This window comes from Aspergillus foveolatus (genome assembly GCF_047715535.1).
Source record: "Aspergillus foveolatus strain CBS 279.81 unplaced genomic scaffold BDW70scaffold_173, whole genome shotgun sequence".
NCBI lineage: Eukaryota > Fungi > Ascomycota > Eurotiomycetes > Eurotiales > Aspergillaceae > Aspergillus > Aspergillus foveolatus.
This window is the reverse complement of record NW_027396237.1, coordinates 1-16305: the sequence shown is the minus strand read 5'-3', so window position 1 is coordinate 16305 and position 16305 is coordinate 1. Positions and strand designations below refer to the sequence as shown.

The following is a 16305-nucleotide window of genomic DNA, read 5'->3' as shown; positions in this document are numbered from 1 at the left end:
AACCCATGGGCGGTTTACTGTCCAGGTAACCCACCCCAAAACCCGCGCGGGCGGATCAGCTAGCCCTGAAAACCCGACCCAACCCGTGTGTTTAACAAGTCTACACCGCACCGCTGCGGTGCGGTGCGGGTTGACAAACCTAAAAGATTGGTATTTTATCTTGATTATTTAGCAGTTTTATGAATGCCAAGACCAAGATTTTATGCAAAAATGGGCTTTTGAGGGGGCCCATTGGGGGCCCATCGTGGGCCTGATGGTTGGGCTTGGGCCTGAAATCTGGGCCATCAGCCCACAATGGGTTGGGCCGTGGGCCCGAGATTCAGGCCCATTCTTGGGCTCTGAAGAAGTCTAGGGTAGGGTCCGCGCCGGCCGAGAGCAAAATAGCAGCACATGATGGACTAAGAAGCATACTGTTTGATCCAGTTCCGAGTCAGTTCCTGCTCGCTAATCAATTAAATCAGGTCAGTTAAGTCTAGAACGCACGGGAGTAGAGGCTCGCCGCTAGAGAGCCTAGCGTTGGGGTCCAAACCACGATCGAGAAAGTGGCGAACAATGCGAGGGTCCTGGCGAAGCTTCTCACCAGGGAGGGCGCCTATTGCCCGTGCTGAGATGCGAGCCTCAGCGTCGAAAAGAGCAGGCACAATCTCAACTTGTGACATGAGCGTTGCGAGATGGAGGCCCTCGTCCAGGGTTTTAATGGATAAACTCCCGCTGGCGATGGCTTCACGGACTTTTGGCAGATCACCAAAGTAGCAGGCATCGCAAAACTCTCGGTTTAGTGTCTTGTTAGGCTCCATTGTACCGGAGTGCCACCTTTCCGTCCGTGGTGAGGTGAAATGAGATGGTGAATACGCCTTTATCTGGTACATAAATCACACGCCACGTGATGATGCACGTATGTGGAGCTACGGAGGTGGCTGCGATTTCTCATCCTTTAGCATAACAGCCAGTGGTCCATTTATTATGCATCGGATGAGTGTACGCTTTTATCCTAGACCCTCGGGCGACGAAAATGAGCAATAGACAAGATATAAACTGCTTTTCCGGTTACCATGTTCCATGAACATATATATATATCACGTGTCCGGGCTGCATCAGTCCCATTGATATCTTGTCCCATTTTGCCCTCAGCCAGAAGCGATGACGCTCGCTTCCTCTCTCGCCCTGCTGGCCGCTATACTCTCCTCTTGCAATGTCAGTGATGATTACTTCTTCGTCGGCGGCCTCGCCCAATATACCACAAATGGGGTGAGACGAGCCTGAGATCTGCGATGAACAGCGAGTGCAGAACAGTTGACTCGGTGTGCTACCAAGCCGTCATGAACGTCCTTGAAGACACCGATACCGTGCTTACGTCCCGCAGCCTTGAGGAGCCACAACTGGACTGGCTAGCGGCCGGGGTAGGAGTCGTTGCTGCGATACTTTACCCACTCTTATACCTAGAGGAGGAGTAGTACGTCCTAGAGCCTCTTGTGATCCCACCGGCTCAGCTGGAGGACTCCTTTAATATGGAAACAGCCACCGCTATTGTTGTAGTTACTGAAGGGGTTCCAGGGCACACTGTCACCGCCCCACCGGAGCTGGACAAAGCGACTGGGTAAGAACATCGTCCCCTTGGGATGCACTGCTCGAGATGGCACGCTGATCATAGAGCAGTCCTCCAGCTCTAATAACAACTCTCGCTACGGCGGGAAATGGCGGAACTGCAGGAGACATAAAGATCCAGCTCCAGGCGGACGTGGCAGAGCACCTGCAGGCGCTCCTCTCCGGCTCAGACAACAGCAACTGCGACATTGGCAATGACTTTTTCAACTCGAACACTATCCACACGCGCGATATAGACCTAAGCAGTGTTGCATGTGGCGCACAGAACATCCTTGCTGACAGCATCCACCGTGATGGATTCCCCAACTGGCTCCTCATGAACCCGGCACGACTACCTTGGACTAATGCGGAGGTCGTCGCTGCCGTAAACACAGTCATCCGGTGGGCTCTAAACTCCGCAACGAGGCTCAACACGGCCATAAGACCTGGCGAGTTGCAGGGCTTAGCTGTTGGTGCATTTGCCCTGTCATGGCTCTACTTCAATAACAGAAATATTGCAGCTAGCAATATCATCCCTGGCGCGTCGCTACGCGGTGGGCCTAGCGCGACTGCATGTCCTCTACAAACGGCTGTACAGTGCGGCGCAGAGTTCAGTGTGCACTCGTGGGCGCCTCAGTTCGACTGTACTACGACCTGCTCCACCGTCACCAGTTGCAACGCGCAATCGACTATCACTACGACGGCCACAAGAACAATCCCTGCCGGCTCTGGGTCAACAGGTCTTTCGTCAGGAGGCAAAAGGCAGCAGATCGCGATGGCATCGTACATCAACCTGCTTGCTTACCCGGGGCCCTGGAATCGGCTGATGGCGTACGATTCAGACAGGATGCCCATACTCGTTGCCAACGTTGTGAATGGCCCCGATTTTGCGGTTGACTCTGACTGGAACGATGTCATCACTCGAGGTGCAGCATCCGGGGCCTGTGAACAATTTCACTGGTTTTCGTGCATTTCACACCAATCAGGGGAAAGGTGCTGATCTTAGCAGATGAGGTTCGATTGACGTTCTGGTAAGCGTCAGTACTTCTTCACTTAATTGGAAATTTTTTTTGGTTGAGTGAGGGAACTAGGTATCAAACGATTGAGTTACCACTGTTGTTAAATTATTGGCCCCTGCATGACGGTCTAATACCCTTGGGCTGTCCTTGATAGTCTCTACTCTCTTTTATTGACTGGTGCTCGTCTCGCCATAATTGCATGCTTATCTGTTAGCGGACTATGTTTTTTGAACCATAGAAAATGGTTCGATCAAATCAGCTGGAAACAAGATGTCATAAGTAGTTAATCTTATACTATAAGGCCAGGGAAGCCAACATCATATTCGTCCAAGTAATTAGATGTAGAGAGGGCAGCATGACAGGAATCAACCAGCTGAATATTATGAGGTAAGGGACCAGGATTCAATGTCTCAGACACTTTCGTGAGCTGGATTGGCAGGAAGCTGGACTGTTCCACAAGGGTAATATGGTCTGGTGGAACCCATAGGATCATGTAGAAGTTTTCCCAGGAAAAGAATGGTGAATTATGAATAGTATATCTGCATTCCGTTCAATCTTCATAATATGATCAGAGCGGCGTTAACTAATTGTAAAAAACAATCAGCTTCCCCGTTCTAATTGGAGCTTCGGCGAGGATAAATTAATTCAATCTGTTGAATGATCGACGCTACACTACCTCAGGCATGACATCCTATGTTCCCGTTTACGTACTCCAACAGTGGTACCGCTTCTCGCAGTAGTATTCGTCAAGAGAGCACAAGGTAGCAGACCGGCAGCAGGCCTGCCGGTTTGGCAGCCCATGGAATATTCGGGGTCAGGCAGGACCGCGCAAGGAGCACCTTTGCGCCTGTAGCGCTTTGAGTCCATGCCGCGGGCAGGCTTATCGCCGCTCGGGCGTGCGGAGCCACGACACTCTCGGCCCCGACTTATCTGCTGGACTTATCGTTGAGAGTGAAGGTTTCCAGAATAATGAAGACACTGTTTGCCGAGAGGACCGGGGAAAGTTATTTGAACTGCATTGTGGAGTGTGGTTAACCAGACGAGAAAGGATAAATCAATGAATTGGTTTCTTTGGGACGGGCAGGATGGCAACTCCTCTATATAACTTGCCCGTCGCCTGCTTCTTTTTATACCAGGGCACTGCATCCATGTTGACTGATGTTACGAACTCCTTTTCCGAGACTCGTGATTGGTGGCCATCACACAAAGCGGTATGTTGATCGTCATTGCAGGTCATTCTCCGTCTCGTATTGCGGCTCCATTGGGGCCATCGGGGGCGGCTAAGCACCTGGGCGTGTTCGCGCCACAATTTACTCATGCTTCTGCTATGATAGTGCGTAGACGCATTGCGTTAGGGTTCGATCGTTGGCCGCTTTTAAATATATTCTGGCAAGGCAGCGACCTAAGCACTTTCCAAATGCACAATTTCTCCACGCGCATAATATTTACCACGCCAATTGCTCATTCCCACTGGACGTACAAAATTAATTCAATAAGGACAAACTAGCCTGATACAGCAAATACGTTAGCAAGGTCAGCACCCACCAGAAGCCAACACTCACAATCGGCGCACGTTCCCGCTGCAACGCCTCAAACGTGCGATTGATAATGTCCGCCTTCTCCTGGCTCAGAACCCGCAGTGTAACGGGCAGTCTCGATGATGGGTTCCCGGGCATTTCAGAGCGACGCGTATATGTCAACGGATCGACGGGTTGCCGTGTCCCCCCGGCCCACTTGATCTCACAGGCCCAGAGAATCCGCATCACGGCCATGGCGAGCGAGCGTTCGGCAACATGGTATCCGGGACCTATTACGATTAGCTGCGTCGAGGCGCGAACCCATGCGGTCATCACGTACAGACGCGTCGCCCTGCGCCAAATGCAAAGTGATCGCGTTTAGTCACGTCCGGGGAGTTGATACTCTGTATGGTCTACCATCGCCAACCTCTGGCTAGCTGCGTTATATATCTTAGGATAACTGGATCGCCTCGGCTTACGGTTGTGTGATCATCAGCGTATCTCTCGGGCCAGAAGTGATCTGGGTCGTCGTGCCTTTTCGGATCGTGCGAAATAGCCCTGGCAGAAACATCCATTAGACGTGCCCTAACTTCTAACCGCGATAAAACGTATCTCAGCAAGCATTCAGATGCAGTCGAGCACCTTTGGGAATGCGTTGCCCATTATAGACTATATCCTTTGTCGTAACGTGCGGATGGCCGAGGGAAACGGGGGGGCGCCATCGCCAGAGCTCCTTCATCACGCACCGAACGTAGGGAATGCGCTCCAGATCAGCGAACTCTGGGAGGCGATCACCGACCACTGCTTCTGTGCAGGGGAACAAAATTAAACGTTAGCGAATATCTTCCGGAGGTAGTGCGTTAAATCTTCAATACCAATCTCTGCCCGGGTTTTCCGCTGAACATCCGGGTATTGCAGCATCGCTTCCAAGAATGACCACGTTGAGATCTGGCTCTGGTAGTTTTCGCAGCGTTATTATTATGCGATTCTGACGGCTGATTATTGAAAACATAAGGCAAGAGCGTACCGTGTCGGCAGCACCGATAATAAGCTGAAGGGCCAGATATGCTGCTTCCGCTTCGCTGTCAAGGCCGCCACAATCGGGGGCTCGAAGCACAGAAGGCAGGAATGCGTCGGCCATGTATTCCCCAGCAAAGGCCGGGTCTTTGAGCTTCTAGTGTGCCCAGTCAGATGATGGACTCAATTGCGCGTCTCGCTGTTAATGAAAATATGTCATACCTGTAACCGCGCCAAGCACCATTTCATATCTCGCTGGAACCTCTGCCTGGCATCTCGCTCCCACGGCTTGAGGGAGAGTGGTGGATGGTTTAGCCATGTGAATATATCAACCATGTGCATTCCTGGGATTGTGCCTGCAGGAAGCAACGTTAACAACAGTCACAGACACCATTTACAAGCTTCACTATAACGCTTACGTACCCAGGATCTGCGCGAGCCCGTTTCTATCCGTTGAATGTTAGTCGAGTAAACCTGTGATATGACAAGAAACGCACCATGGATGTAGTCTATGACGGGATCATCTGTATCGGGTATCTACCCGAGTAGACATTTTATTAGTACATCAGGCGAACCAACGTATAAGAGAAGTTAACAAAATGCACGCACATCCATCGCAAAAGTCTGCGTTGCAAATGTACTATTGTGACGAGCTACGCCCGAAGTCTTGATTCGAGCATTGCCCGAATTGCGACGAGCCGGATAAGCCGGACATACTGGACATGATCAACATGATCAACGTGACCAACGTGACCAATATGCTCGATACTGATCAACACGCTCGGAGTCCAATGGTCCGAGCTTGCTACCAAGCTTGCCATTCAGGCAAAGCATATAAGAAGTTCGACGGTCACTGTTTATTAGTTCTTTAGCGAATTCTTCTCTAGTCCAATGCTACTTGTTAGTATCAACGACTCTAGCTCGTGACAACTATACGTATATCGAGCAATCGACCTCAAAATTCGAGTCCCATCCAGACCAGCGTCCGGACTATTCGTTATATCGTGCAGAAATCTGGCGGTTTCATAGTGGAGAAACCTGCAAGGACGGTGAGTACTATGCTGATCAAAATAAAGGGGGCAGTTCAAACTCACGGTAGCCCAGCGTCAGCTCGTGGTACGCTGGTCAGATATGTGTTGATCACGCGTCGCTGTGTCTATGTCGTAGGGCACAGAGTCATTGTCAGCACGACACCGCGTAGGCCCCTGACGGGTGTTGGATCTTACCTTCCACCGTGGATCACTCCCATGGAGCAAGAGAACATTCAGTTGGTTGCAGATGAGCTCGTTGCTGACAATCCAGCGCGGCCGCTCTGACGATACTGCGGACGAGCGGTCCATGATTTCCTTGAGAGGCAGGAGTTAGTATCAGCTCTGGAAGCAAGAAAGGAAAAGACGCCGCTCCACTCACCTTGACAGCGCGATCCGAGTTGAGGAGATACTCTGTTACTGGACCAAGGCGGACGCGAAACACCTCGCCGTGCTCGCGAGCCCAGCGATGCATCAGCAGATGCTGGATGCTCTCTTTGCTTGCTGCGATGACTTCTGACAGGTTTCCTAAGATGATATTGCCCTTAGGTTGAGGCGGAAGGGGTAGCCTTTTAGCACCAGTAGGGTGACCCCAGAGAAATGCAAATAGGGCTGCCCCTAGCAGGCTGCAAAACGCAGCCAGGAGCGGCCAGTGAGGGAGAGTTGATATCTTGTTTTCGTCCATTTTTTCACCCGTATTTTCTGCGGTAGCTGGCAGTCTGCGTGTACCATGTCTACTCCCTATATATGTAGCTATGCGTGTCGCATTCATTCCATGATCTGCAGCCTATCCGATGTGGGGTGCGGGGAGCAGCTCGTCTCTAACGTAGAGCTGGAAGGGCAAGCTCCGACCCGAGTGGGTTTTTCCTCTTCTCGCATACGGTCGTGTATAAGCATCTTATGCAGTATCTATTCATCATTCAAGTCTGACCACTAGCAGGTCCCTGGCTAATGAGTCCCTCAAGCACACCCGCAAACAGCCGGCTGATCCCCCACACCTGGTCCGAGAGGAGGATCCGATGTGTCTCGACCAGGGTTCGGCGTATGCCACGGGGCTCTTCCAGATTTCCCACCCCTGCAATCCGGATACGGGGATGACCAGAGGCTCTGATTCATCCCTCCTTCTCAGCGATGTCGACTCCACCATCCCATTCAATGCAGCAAGACCGTTCCTCGTCTTCGCTAGCGGATGCATCCTCATTGGTAGGACGAGCCAGTGGGTCTAGGGAGAAAAACGTCCAGATGGTCAAGAATGCTACAAAAAGATGATGATTTTCACTGTGAGCAGCGGACTTCCTCTTACGAACGAGACAGAATAGTGTGATTGCGTGCATGACCGCCCTTCGGGCATTCTGAATTTCAGCGCGTAACCAGGCGCAGAGACGTTCGCGCGCGGCCGTCATACAGGGCTTTGTTACCATCCACCCAATGTACTCGCACATGGGCTGCAGGGGTACAATGAGTATTATAGAAATGTGGTGATGCAGCTTCAGCAGCTGTGATGCGTCACTCTTTCGGTAGGCGGTGATATTGCTGCAGACTGCGTTGATGGCTTCAAAGGCAGCGCTCGTCCATTGCGCACGCTGGACTCCAGGCACCAGTGGCTTCGAGGGAGTTAGCTCATCGCCAGTCGCCGCTACTCCATAATGTTCCCAAGGTGGCGAGTGTAATCTGCGGTGCTGTCTAGACTGGTCTACATCGCCCTGGAGTATGTAGCGATTGACACTGGTTGCCATGTGCCACTGATAAAATACCGCAGTCATCGCGATCGATTGCGAGAAGAGTCCAAGGTCTTGTGACTGTAAAATGTCCCCGAGCTTCCGGGGATTCAAAGCGTCCTTGAGCCTCACTGCCCGGGTACAGTCTAACTCACGGTCAGCAACCCCTGTAAGAGCAAGAGACGCGGAGGGGGATAGCCTACTCTGTAAACTGTGCAGCTCCCGAGATAGGGCCGCCGCATTAAGATCGCATAGTGAGTCGGGGCAAGGCAAGCAAGGATCGAGGTCTTCCAGACTCATCATCGGTGGGACGCTGGCGTGCAGGCTGAACTGGCAGTCGACCAACTGCAAAAGGAAAATAACTTTCATCAGCCTGACCGAACCCATTTTAGAGATAGCCGCTGTGTGAGAGAAACGCTGCAAGATGGAGGGAAACACACCCAAATTGCATATGTAAGTCTTCTGCCGAGCTCTCTACCAAGCCACTTGGATACCGCTGAACCGCGGCAACTAGCATCTGACTCATTTTCCTGCTTCTGGAGCAAGTCCTCGCGGCGCATTCTAGAATTCAGGCCACGGCACACCGTAATAAGCATGGCCCGCTGGAACTGGGCTTTCAAGGCGATGTGCCGGGAGCCGTCAAACGCCATCTGGATTTGGTTGAGAAGTGCTGCTTGCGCGAACGGGATTTCAATGGTCTGATGAATCTCTTCCTCCATCTAGAAAACCAAGGTGAATTGAAATTAGCGGACTTTTTTCTGATTCGCTCTTATACGGGCGATATACCAGGCTTTTGATTGCTTTGCGCAATATTCCCCCAGGACGGAGCACAGTGTAGACGCCTGTGGAGTTTTAGAAAACCGACTCCCAATGCTGGCAACTGCGAGTATCAGCAACGGGGGTGCGTGGGACACATTAAACGTTGCTTTGTGAAGAAGAGGCAGGGTTGGCTGATAGTGTTCAAAGTACAGCTGGACAAAGGCGTTGATAACTTCGGGATTGTTCAAGAGTCCTTTGACACTTGGGTCGCAGGTCGCAGATTCCGGGCAGCGTGCCTTTGCAATCAACGCCGACAACTCCGCCATTTGGCCTTCTCGAACTGGGGCAACATGACCTAGATCCTCCATTGCCAGGATATCATTTAAACTGAGTAAGTTGATAATTGATCTTGGGGTTCCGCATGACTCTTCACGCCCATACGCGGCTTTATTGACATCATGTCCAGGCTCTATCGATCCTCTTGGTCTGGATCTCTCCAGAGGTTCGATTGAACCATCCCAGAACCGCCGTATGTATGCCATGAATCTGACGGGTCACGCAACTCATTGCTCGCTGATTGTTGGACTTGCTGGAAGGGCTCAGTGGCAAACGTGTCTGCATCCGGTCGTCCGGCTGCAGCACCATACGGCTCCGGCATCTCACCGAGATCAAGTTGAGGTCCATTCCCAGGGAGAGCCCAAAGGTCAAGAAAGTCCATGCTGAGCCCCTGCGACAGCGTGCAGCTCTGAAAAGACCAGTCAAACATAGAAGCGTATGTAGAATCTGCAGCAGGAGTTTCCGTCGCTGATGGTACAGTCTCCGGCCCTCCGAGTATCATTAGCGAGTGACCTCTGGTTCAAATCTGTCCCCTGTTCCTGTGGAAGCCCACCTGTGTTGACTGATAATAGCGGCATTGGCAAGGTGGACACACACTGCCCCATGCTGCTATTGCCATCATGGCGGGACACCTCCAGTTGGCTCTCGACTGGGCCAGACCCGTCAAGCACCGGCTGGTTGGCGAGAGACCCGTCGTCAGACTGTAGCGCATTGGTCGATCTCTGCGCGGCCTTCCTCGTGCAAGAAATATCTTTCTTGATACACCGAATACATGGGAAAGAGGGCGAGCAACGGGCCTTGGCTTTGACACAGCTGTCGCACGCTCCTCGAATTCGCATCTTTGGCCCTTTGGGCTTGGTTTTGGTTACTATGGAACAGCTTATTCTTCAGTGTCTAGTTAAGAGATCGCTGTTAAGTATTGGAGAGCGACTCAGATAGACCAGCTTGGGAATATACCATCTATTGAACGCTTTTCCACAGGATCGGCATCCTTACCTGGATGACAGGCTGATCTACCCTGACGAAGTAGACCCTTAACAATAACTGCCACCGGAGCCTACAGTGAAAACAAAACGGAACATGCATGGGGAAAGAAGGCCGACGAACAGGGGCGGCGAAACCACCTTTGACTCCGGTAGGATTGCCACTGGGGACCAGAGCTGGGTTCTTACGTGCTTCTTTCAGATCAGTACAAAGAGTTTGTCCCTGTAGACTTTGTTCCTAAGGCCTGCTGCACATTTCTAAGTACCAGGGGAAAAACTCAGCCATGCTTTTAACCTTATTTATCCACACCCAGAAAGTGTGAGTAATATCTATGCATGTTGTGTCTTATGCCAGGCGGTATAGTCTTTGTCCATGCGCCCTGAGACCTGTTATACCTGCTTGTGCCAATACTAATGGAAAAAGTCTTCGGTAAGCGCGTGCGGTGGGAGGTATATAAAGGAATGGCGGAGCATGGCCAGGATAATCTGCATCCTGTTTTAAGAGCTCCTGATATCCGCAATCACATTGATGTGGGTCAGCTGTTTGAGTGATGCTTGAAGAGCTGGTTAGTCCTGGTTGATAGAGATAATTTGCACGCTCAACCAACAGACCATGGTGAGTTAATAAGAGGTTAAATAGCAGAAGATGAGAAAACGAAGCAAGGCAGCCGCATATCTCGCCCTTATGTCTTTGACTTCAAACCTGGCAAAAGTTTGTGTTTAAAACCTCTCTTGACGATAGGAGGGTTACCTAAAATATAGCAACTAATATAGCTCTTGCTCCCTATTGGTGGGGGTTAGTCCAAGAACTCTAGCGTCTTGTCACGGGCAAGCTAGCTACATAGGTGCAATCCGGGCAGATTAGACCATGAGGTCTGATCACAGTAACCTTTCTGTTTTAGTGGGAGTATGCTTGCCCGGACACGTGCTCTTACACAACGGCCATGTATCCGCACAAGCGGCACGCTTGGGTTCTTGGCATGGCTTCCTACAGGTCACAGCTTAGGGGCCATTCCAGTCGGTTTTTGCTTTGGTCAGTTTCAAGACAGTTCCCCAGGGTCCGACGGAGCCATCTAGGGCATCGATTGCTGCCTGAGCTTGTGAGGCACTGGCGAAATCGACATAGGCGTAGTGGGGAGCAGTCGGTGCAGCTCTCCCTTGGTAATGCGGACAAATCGTTTTGCTTATCGCTTGTCTGTCGAGCAAGTATTGTGGTCAGTAATGCTTTGACGGGCGAATAGGAAGATACTCACATGTCAAAGTCTTGGAAGAACTTGGCTAGTTTCTCGTTCATGTGAGCCTGAAACGACGGCTTAGGCAGACCTTGGACAATCAAGCGGCATCCCCTCGCAGCATAGCCCTTGAAATGCCGGGCTGCATCGTTCCTCTGCCATCTATCAAACACATACCCCGAATTCTGGCCACTGCCTTTGCGTTGTTCCTTTGGAATGCATGGTTTCACCTTGACCGGCCGGCCGAGGAATTCGCGGCCGTTCAGTTCGCCCATTGCCCGGTCCGCTTTATCCTTTGTGTCGAATTCAATGAAGCAATACGAAGGGTTTCTGCCGCTGAAAGGATCAATGGAGATGTCAATTGCCGTACTAGAACAGGATTTGTATTAGCGGGTGCTGCAAGTGAGCAAAAGAGGGCTTGGGGCACACACAACTTATACCCTTCTTCCTCCAGGAATGCAGTAATCTCGCGTTCTTTTGCAGCATAGGGCAGATTTCCAAGGTAAATACGTCGACCCTCGGCTATCGCTGATGAGTTATTAGTTGATCGTTGAGTTGTCTTCTGTGGTGGTCGAGCTTCGTCAATTGGTGAGCGGGGTGGAGCAGCGGGGTGATTTACTGGCTCTGCGGTTGAAGTGCGCCAGTTGGAGGAGGCGAATGCGCGGCCGCTCCCTCGTTGTTCTGTCGGTAAAAGTTGGTGTCAGACGGAAATACACTGCAAAAGGGAGGAAAGTACCTATGCTTCGCCAATGCTGACCGTCTGAAGTCATATTGATTTGTGTCTACTGGAATTTGAAAGCGGAGACGGAATGAGGAGAGTACAGAGGTCAGTGGACCTAGAAAAAGGTGAGGTGGACGCCCCACCTGTCTTGGCAGCACCAGCCTCCCATGTCAGCTTTGTAATACCGTTACCCACACCATGAATTTGGATTTCGATTTTCTGAAATTAATAAACTATAGAGCATCCGAATCGACGTAATTACCAGCATCAACTGTCAACTAATATAAAAGAATGAAGGTCTGATTCTTACAATCTAGCTCTATAGAGCAGCTTTAAATACACAAGAAATAATAATCAACCTGGCCTAATACAGCAGTTAGAAGAGATATAACTTTTAAACTGTGGAAATAGCAGAAGTCTCTGCATAACCATCAGCAGGCCAGAGCTTGCAGTTCTGATATCCAAAATATGGAAGTTCCATATCTGACTAGGTGTCATATTGTTAAGGATCTACTTTGTCAGGGCAGATCAGCCTGTCAACCAGGTAAGGATGCCGATGCCACGTAAGGCCAATAATAAGGAAACGAATAGTTAATTTAATACAAGACTAAACCTTGGGGATCCTCCAGCTGGGGGGATTCCTCGTAGTCCTAAATACATTTGTGGAAAGACATGGATGTAACCAAACAGTAGGACCATGACGAGCGATAAGGTCATGCCAAACTTTATCTGTAATCGGCGGCTAAGTCCGGTGGTTTCGATGATGCGACATGGGAAAGGATTTCCGGATCTCTAACGCTTATTTTAGAGCTTAATCAATCGTTTGCCTGAGGTTCCCGATCCTTGATATCGGGGCCCAGCAGATCCGTAGCATTGACTAACAACAGATAGACTGCTATAGGGATGCTTGGCAACACTGCCAACTTGTCTGTAATTATTAAATGGTATGTTGGTTTTTGGGAAGTTGATAAGAATGGTGTTGGGGCCTGGGCCGGCAAGGTTATTCCCGGCATTAACAAGGCTATAAAGACCTTGTGTCTGGCCTTTAATAATATCAAGATAGCCCCCAAAAAGGCCCATGGTATAACAGGTAATAAACAGGACCAGGCAGTAAGTAAACTAGTTCTATACTTGCAGTTGGTCCAATTATTGTTTATACTTTACAGGCGTGAAAGACAGAGTACAAGTTATTCTGCACTGCTTGCTATTGCGAGCTTGCTTATATACTTCTACCAGCTTGGCATGCTTTAAAAGATAATTAGCACTTTTATTGTGTCCAAAAGTTGTTGCACTTGCTCCCTAGGGATGATGGCTATGTAGTATAGACTGCAGTACTACATGGTTTCCACAACAATATTATTATAGAAGTGCAATGTTTTTATGGTGTGATATCGGCTACAGATCGCCGCCGGCGATGTCGAGATAGCTTCAACTCGCGGCCAGCGAGGCCGGTAGCTGAAGCTACCGACCTCGGCGGGGACGCAGCCGTTATCTCTCCTGGCCCCGCTACAGTAGATATAAAAGTGACAAAACCCCGTCCGACTAGGACGGACAAGCAGGCGACAGTCAAGGCCTCCGGCCTGCGACTTCGCCGCCGTCGGGCCAGCTGTGGCCCACGGCTCGACCCAATCGACTTCGTTACTATGAGCGTTACCACAATGGTAACAAAACCATGGCTTTGGGGACTGAGAAGCTGGCCAAGATTAAACAGAGCTTCCTGATCATTCTTGATATAGTAATATCTAAAGGTAAAGAAGGAGTCTGCACACAGACAGGCCTGCAGGCTTGGGCAGGAAGTGTGGTAATTACAGGTGCTGCAAGGCTAACTTATTTAACACAGCTATTTCTATTTAACAACTACAGTTTTCTGCAGAGCTAAATAAAAGAACAATAACACAAGAAAACACAAGAATACACAAAACACACTGATTGATCGCTTGACCGTTGAGCAACCCCTTGGACCTATCATTAATCCGACAAGCTGGTCATATTTCAATATTCTATACCATTAGCCCAATAACGATGCTGAATTGACCGAATCTACTATACCGATCTCCTCCAATATGCATGTTTTATATGTGGTAGACGCAAAGAACCTTAGATTAGAATATAACGTGGGAAAAGCCCTGAAGAAACCTGGTTATACGGCAGTGAGGCGTAAATAATCGAGTTAGCCAGGACCGAGGATGCTATAAAGCCGGGAATTACATAGAAAAGGGAGGGACTGAAGAACACAAGGTAATAGCTCTGGAGTTCTTCCAGCTTTTTTGAGCCTATGTAAGCAATGTAGAAACATGCAACAGCCCCAGAAAGTTTTAAATTAATATTCTCAATCGGCATCAAACAGCTCAACGCTTAAGCTTACTTACCATTGATCCCGATGATATGGTTCCAGCCGGTCCTCAGCCCACATCATCGCCAACGGCCCCTTGGCCCCGGACTCAAAGATATGCAGCGGGTCAAACTTGAATAGGTTCTTCCCCGCTGTCCCGCCACGCTCATCAAGCTCCTCGTCATTATTCATCAGCGCTTTGTACGGGATATCTGTCCACCGCGCTGGATCCTGCGAGGTAGGCACAAGCTCCCCGACCTTGTTTCGAATGGCCTCCCACTTCTCCGGATAGCCCACATCCCCTGTATTCTCATGCCATGTCTGCATCGGGTGGATCAAGTACGCCTGGATGTAGTTGTCCTCGATAAGAAGCGCGTCCAGTCGGGGGTGGTATCTCCCGCCTTGCGCCAGCATGTCGAGGACAGTGGACTGGAAGATACCCTCCTCGGTTCTGTCATCTCCGAGCCACTCGGGATCCGGGTCGAACGAGACGTTCTCCCACCAGTGTGTCGCGTACACGGCCCGGCGGCTGATGATGTACATGGTCGTGCAGCCGGATAGATGCGCCACCCCCGTACTGTATTGCTTCCGGCGCCCGAGGCTGCTGAACGTCTTCATCACGGCCGTGCTCATGTCCTCTGGGATGGGCGCGGTGTCGTGCGGGACAATCGGCTCGCTGAGTCGAGGCAGCTCCTTTCCGTAGAAGGCACCGATATCGTGATCGGGGAGCTCCATGCGCTTGTCCCGTTGGGCGGGGATGGAGGAGGAGGAGACGGTTCCATTGCGCTCAAGACGGATGAAGCCCAATGATACGTTGTGCGAGGTCGTGCTGCCGCTGAGCCTGATTTTGTTGGCCAACGCTAGGTTGGGGCCGCATTTGGGTCGTGAGCGCTTGGCCAGATGGGATGCCCGCTCCTCAAGGCGGAGGTCATCAGTCTCTCCTGGTTTCACTGTTAGTACGCGCTCCTAGAGCGGCTAGCTCTGCTTGAATCTGCCTCGTAAGGAACTGTGGGCGAATAATTACCGGCTCTAAGCAAGTTCGCGGAGACTGAGAGGACCAGCCATGCCAGCGGCCACAGTAACCTCATAGCTGATCACGAGCATGCGGGGACGGGACTAAGGCACAGGCTGATGGGCGAAGGAGGGTTCGTCTTTGGTGGTCAAATGCTCTTAATATTTGCTGCGTGCGGAACTAGCGAAAGTAATAACAGCTGCAGCTTAGGAACAGACTTAGACGGCCAAGTGCAAAATAGTGAAAAGTACGAAATGAATCGCAGGCCTTTGCTAGGTTTACTGGTCGTACACCAACACCAACATTGTGCGCATAGTATCAACAGAGATTGGACGATTCGGATTCTATATCGGGAAATGATCCGGCCCTAAAGAGTACCCCCTGGGCCATTCGGCTACTTCCGCCCAGTACCCCTTAATTCGGAGAAGCCGGGGCATCCCAAGAAATGCCACCGTCCGATTTCCCACTAGCTTGGCTCGCTACTGGGGGTCTCGGCAAGCGTACGACTGTAGTAGGGTTACTATTGCCTCGCGGCTCTCCAGGTGCGGCACCTTCTCAGCAACCTCCAATGGGGACTTGTTCCCGAATTTCCTGCGACCAGCTACGACAGTAGGATCCGCGCCAGCCTCCAGCAGCATTTTGACAATCAATACTTTGCCACATGCCACGGCACAGTGCAACGGAGTGCCCCAATATCCGTGACTTCCAGCCCACCCACACCGCTTCCCGCTGTGGGTGAGCCACACCGTAACCGCCATTTTCACCGTAACCGCCAATTTCTCAATAACTTCATATTTTTAAGGCCTTTCCCACCCAACATGCCTAAAGTTATTAAATTCAATGAACCTTGCATGACTAGGGCCTGCGAAGCCGCTCAAGCCCAAGAAAAACCAAATATCTCGAAGATTGCGCGAGAATATGGTGTTCCTTATGGGACCCTACGTGACCGCATTAAAAAGGGCAGCCAGCCTCGTGCAGCCCGGAAACCGGTTAATAAAGCCCTTCAGGGCCATCAGGAGGAAGCCTTGATACGCTGGATAGCCTATA

The 16305-nt window shown here is 50.8% G+C and overlaps 6 protein-coding genes across 6 annotated transcripts; 1 reads left to right on the top strand and 5 right to left on the bottom strand.

Moving 5' to 3' along the window:
* Positions 1-365: 365 nt before the first annotated feature.
* On the bottom strand, positions 366-838 carry BDW70DRAFT_31802 (uncharacterized protein). Its single transcript, XM_073743740.1, has one exon. The coding sequence runs from the start codon at positions 795-797 to the stop codon at positions 453-455; it is 345 nt and encodes a 114-aa protein (XP_073590729.1). The 5' UTR covers positions 798-838; the 3' UTR covers positions 366-452.
* Positions 839-1319: 481 nt separating this feature from the next.
* BDW70DRAFT_164995 (uncharacterized protein) lies at positions 1320-2619 on the top strand (the record flags this gene model as incomplete). Its single annotated transcript, XM_073741623.1, has 4 exons — positions 1320-1400; positions 1455-1597; positions 1657-2528; positions 2594-2619. 4 exons carry the CDS (start codon positions 1320-1322, stop codon positions 2617-2619), a joined length of 1122 nt encoding a protein of 373 aa, XP_073590728.1.
* Positions 2620-4087: 1468 nt separating this feature from the next.
* On the bottom strand, positions 4088-6850 carry BDW70DRAFT_164994 (cytochrome P450; the record flags this gene model as incomplete). The annotated part of the gene is made up of 12 exons (XM_073741622.1): positions 4088-4111; positions 4166-4410; positions 4461-4524; positions 4600-4678; positions 4867-4927; positions 4996-5074; positions 5148-5294; positions 5360-5493; positions 5561-5583; positions 6232-6293; positions 6364-6483; positions 6548-6850. The coding sequence occupies 12 exons, from the start codon at positions 6848-6850 to the stop codon at positions 4088-4090; spliced, it is 1341 nt and encodes a 446-aa protein (XP_073590727.1).
* Positions 6851-7085: 235 nt separating this feature from the next.
* BDW70DRAFT_154589 (Zn(II)2Cys6 transcription factor) lies at positions 7086-10064 on the bottom strand (the record flags this gene model as incomplete). The annotated part of the gene is made up of 8 exons (XM_073739884.1): positions 7086-7270; positions 7310-8014; positions 8087-8228; positions 8324-8602; positions 8708-9111; positions 9168-9425; positions 9532-9846; positions 10040-10064. The coding sequence occupies 8 exons, from the start codon at positions 10062-10064 to the stop codon at positions 7086-7088; spliced, it is 2313 nt and encodes a 770-aa protein (XP_073590726.1).
* An 899-nt stretch (positions 10065-10963) lies between these two features.
* BDW70DRAFT_154588 (RNA recognition motif domain-containing protein) lies at positions 10964-11963 on the bottom strand (the record flags this gene model as incomplete). Its single annotated transcript, XM_073739883.1, has 4 exons — positions 10964-11156; positions 11215-11562; positions 11625-11874; positions 11930-11963. 4 exons carry the CDS (start codon positions 11961-11963, stop codon positions 10964-10966), a joined length of 825 nt encoding a protein of 274 aa, XP_073590725.1.
* Positions 11964-14153: 2190 nt separating this feature from the next.
* On the bottom strand, positions 14154-15398 carry BDW70DRAFT_145685 (uncharacterized protein). The gene is made up of 2 exons (XM_073738465.1): positions 15271-15398; positions 14154-15187 (listed from the first exon to the last, which is right to left on the bottom strand). Exons 1-2 carry the CDS (start codon positions 15332-15334, stop codon positions 14280-14282), a joined length of 972 nt encoding a protein of 323 aa, XP_073590724.1. The 5' UTR covers positions 15335-15398; the 3' UTR covers positions 14154-14279.
* Between the last annotated feature and the right edge of the window lie 907 nt (positions 15399-16305).

Bases quoted from the DNA above. Each gene is read 5' to 3' on its own strand.
- BDW70DRAFT_145685 (XM_073738465.1), bottom strand. From the start codon at position 15,334: ATGAGGTTACTGTGGCCGCTGGCATGGCTGGTCCTCTCAGTCTCCGCG. The intron at 15,188-15,270 runs GTAATTATTCGC...CAGTGAAACCAG, and splicing joins CGCGAACTTGCTTAGAGCCG to GAGAGACTGATGACCTCCGC.
- BDW70DRAFT_31802 (XM_073743740.1), bottom strand. From the start codon at position 797: ATGGAGCCTAACAAGACACTAAACCGAGAGTTTTGCGATGCCTGCTAC.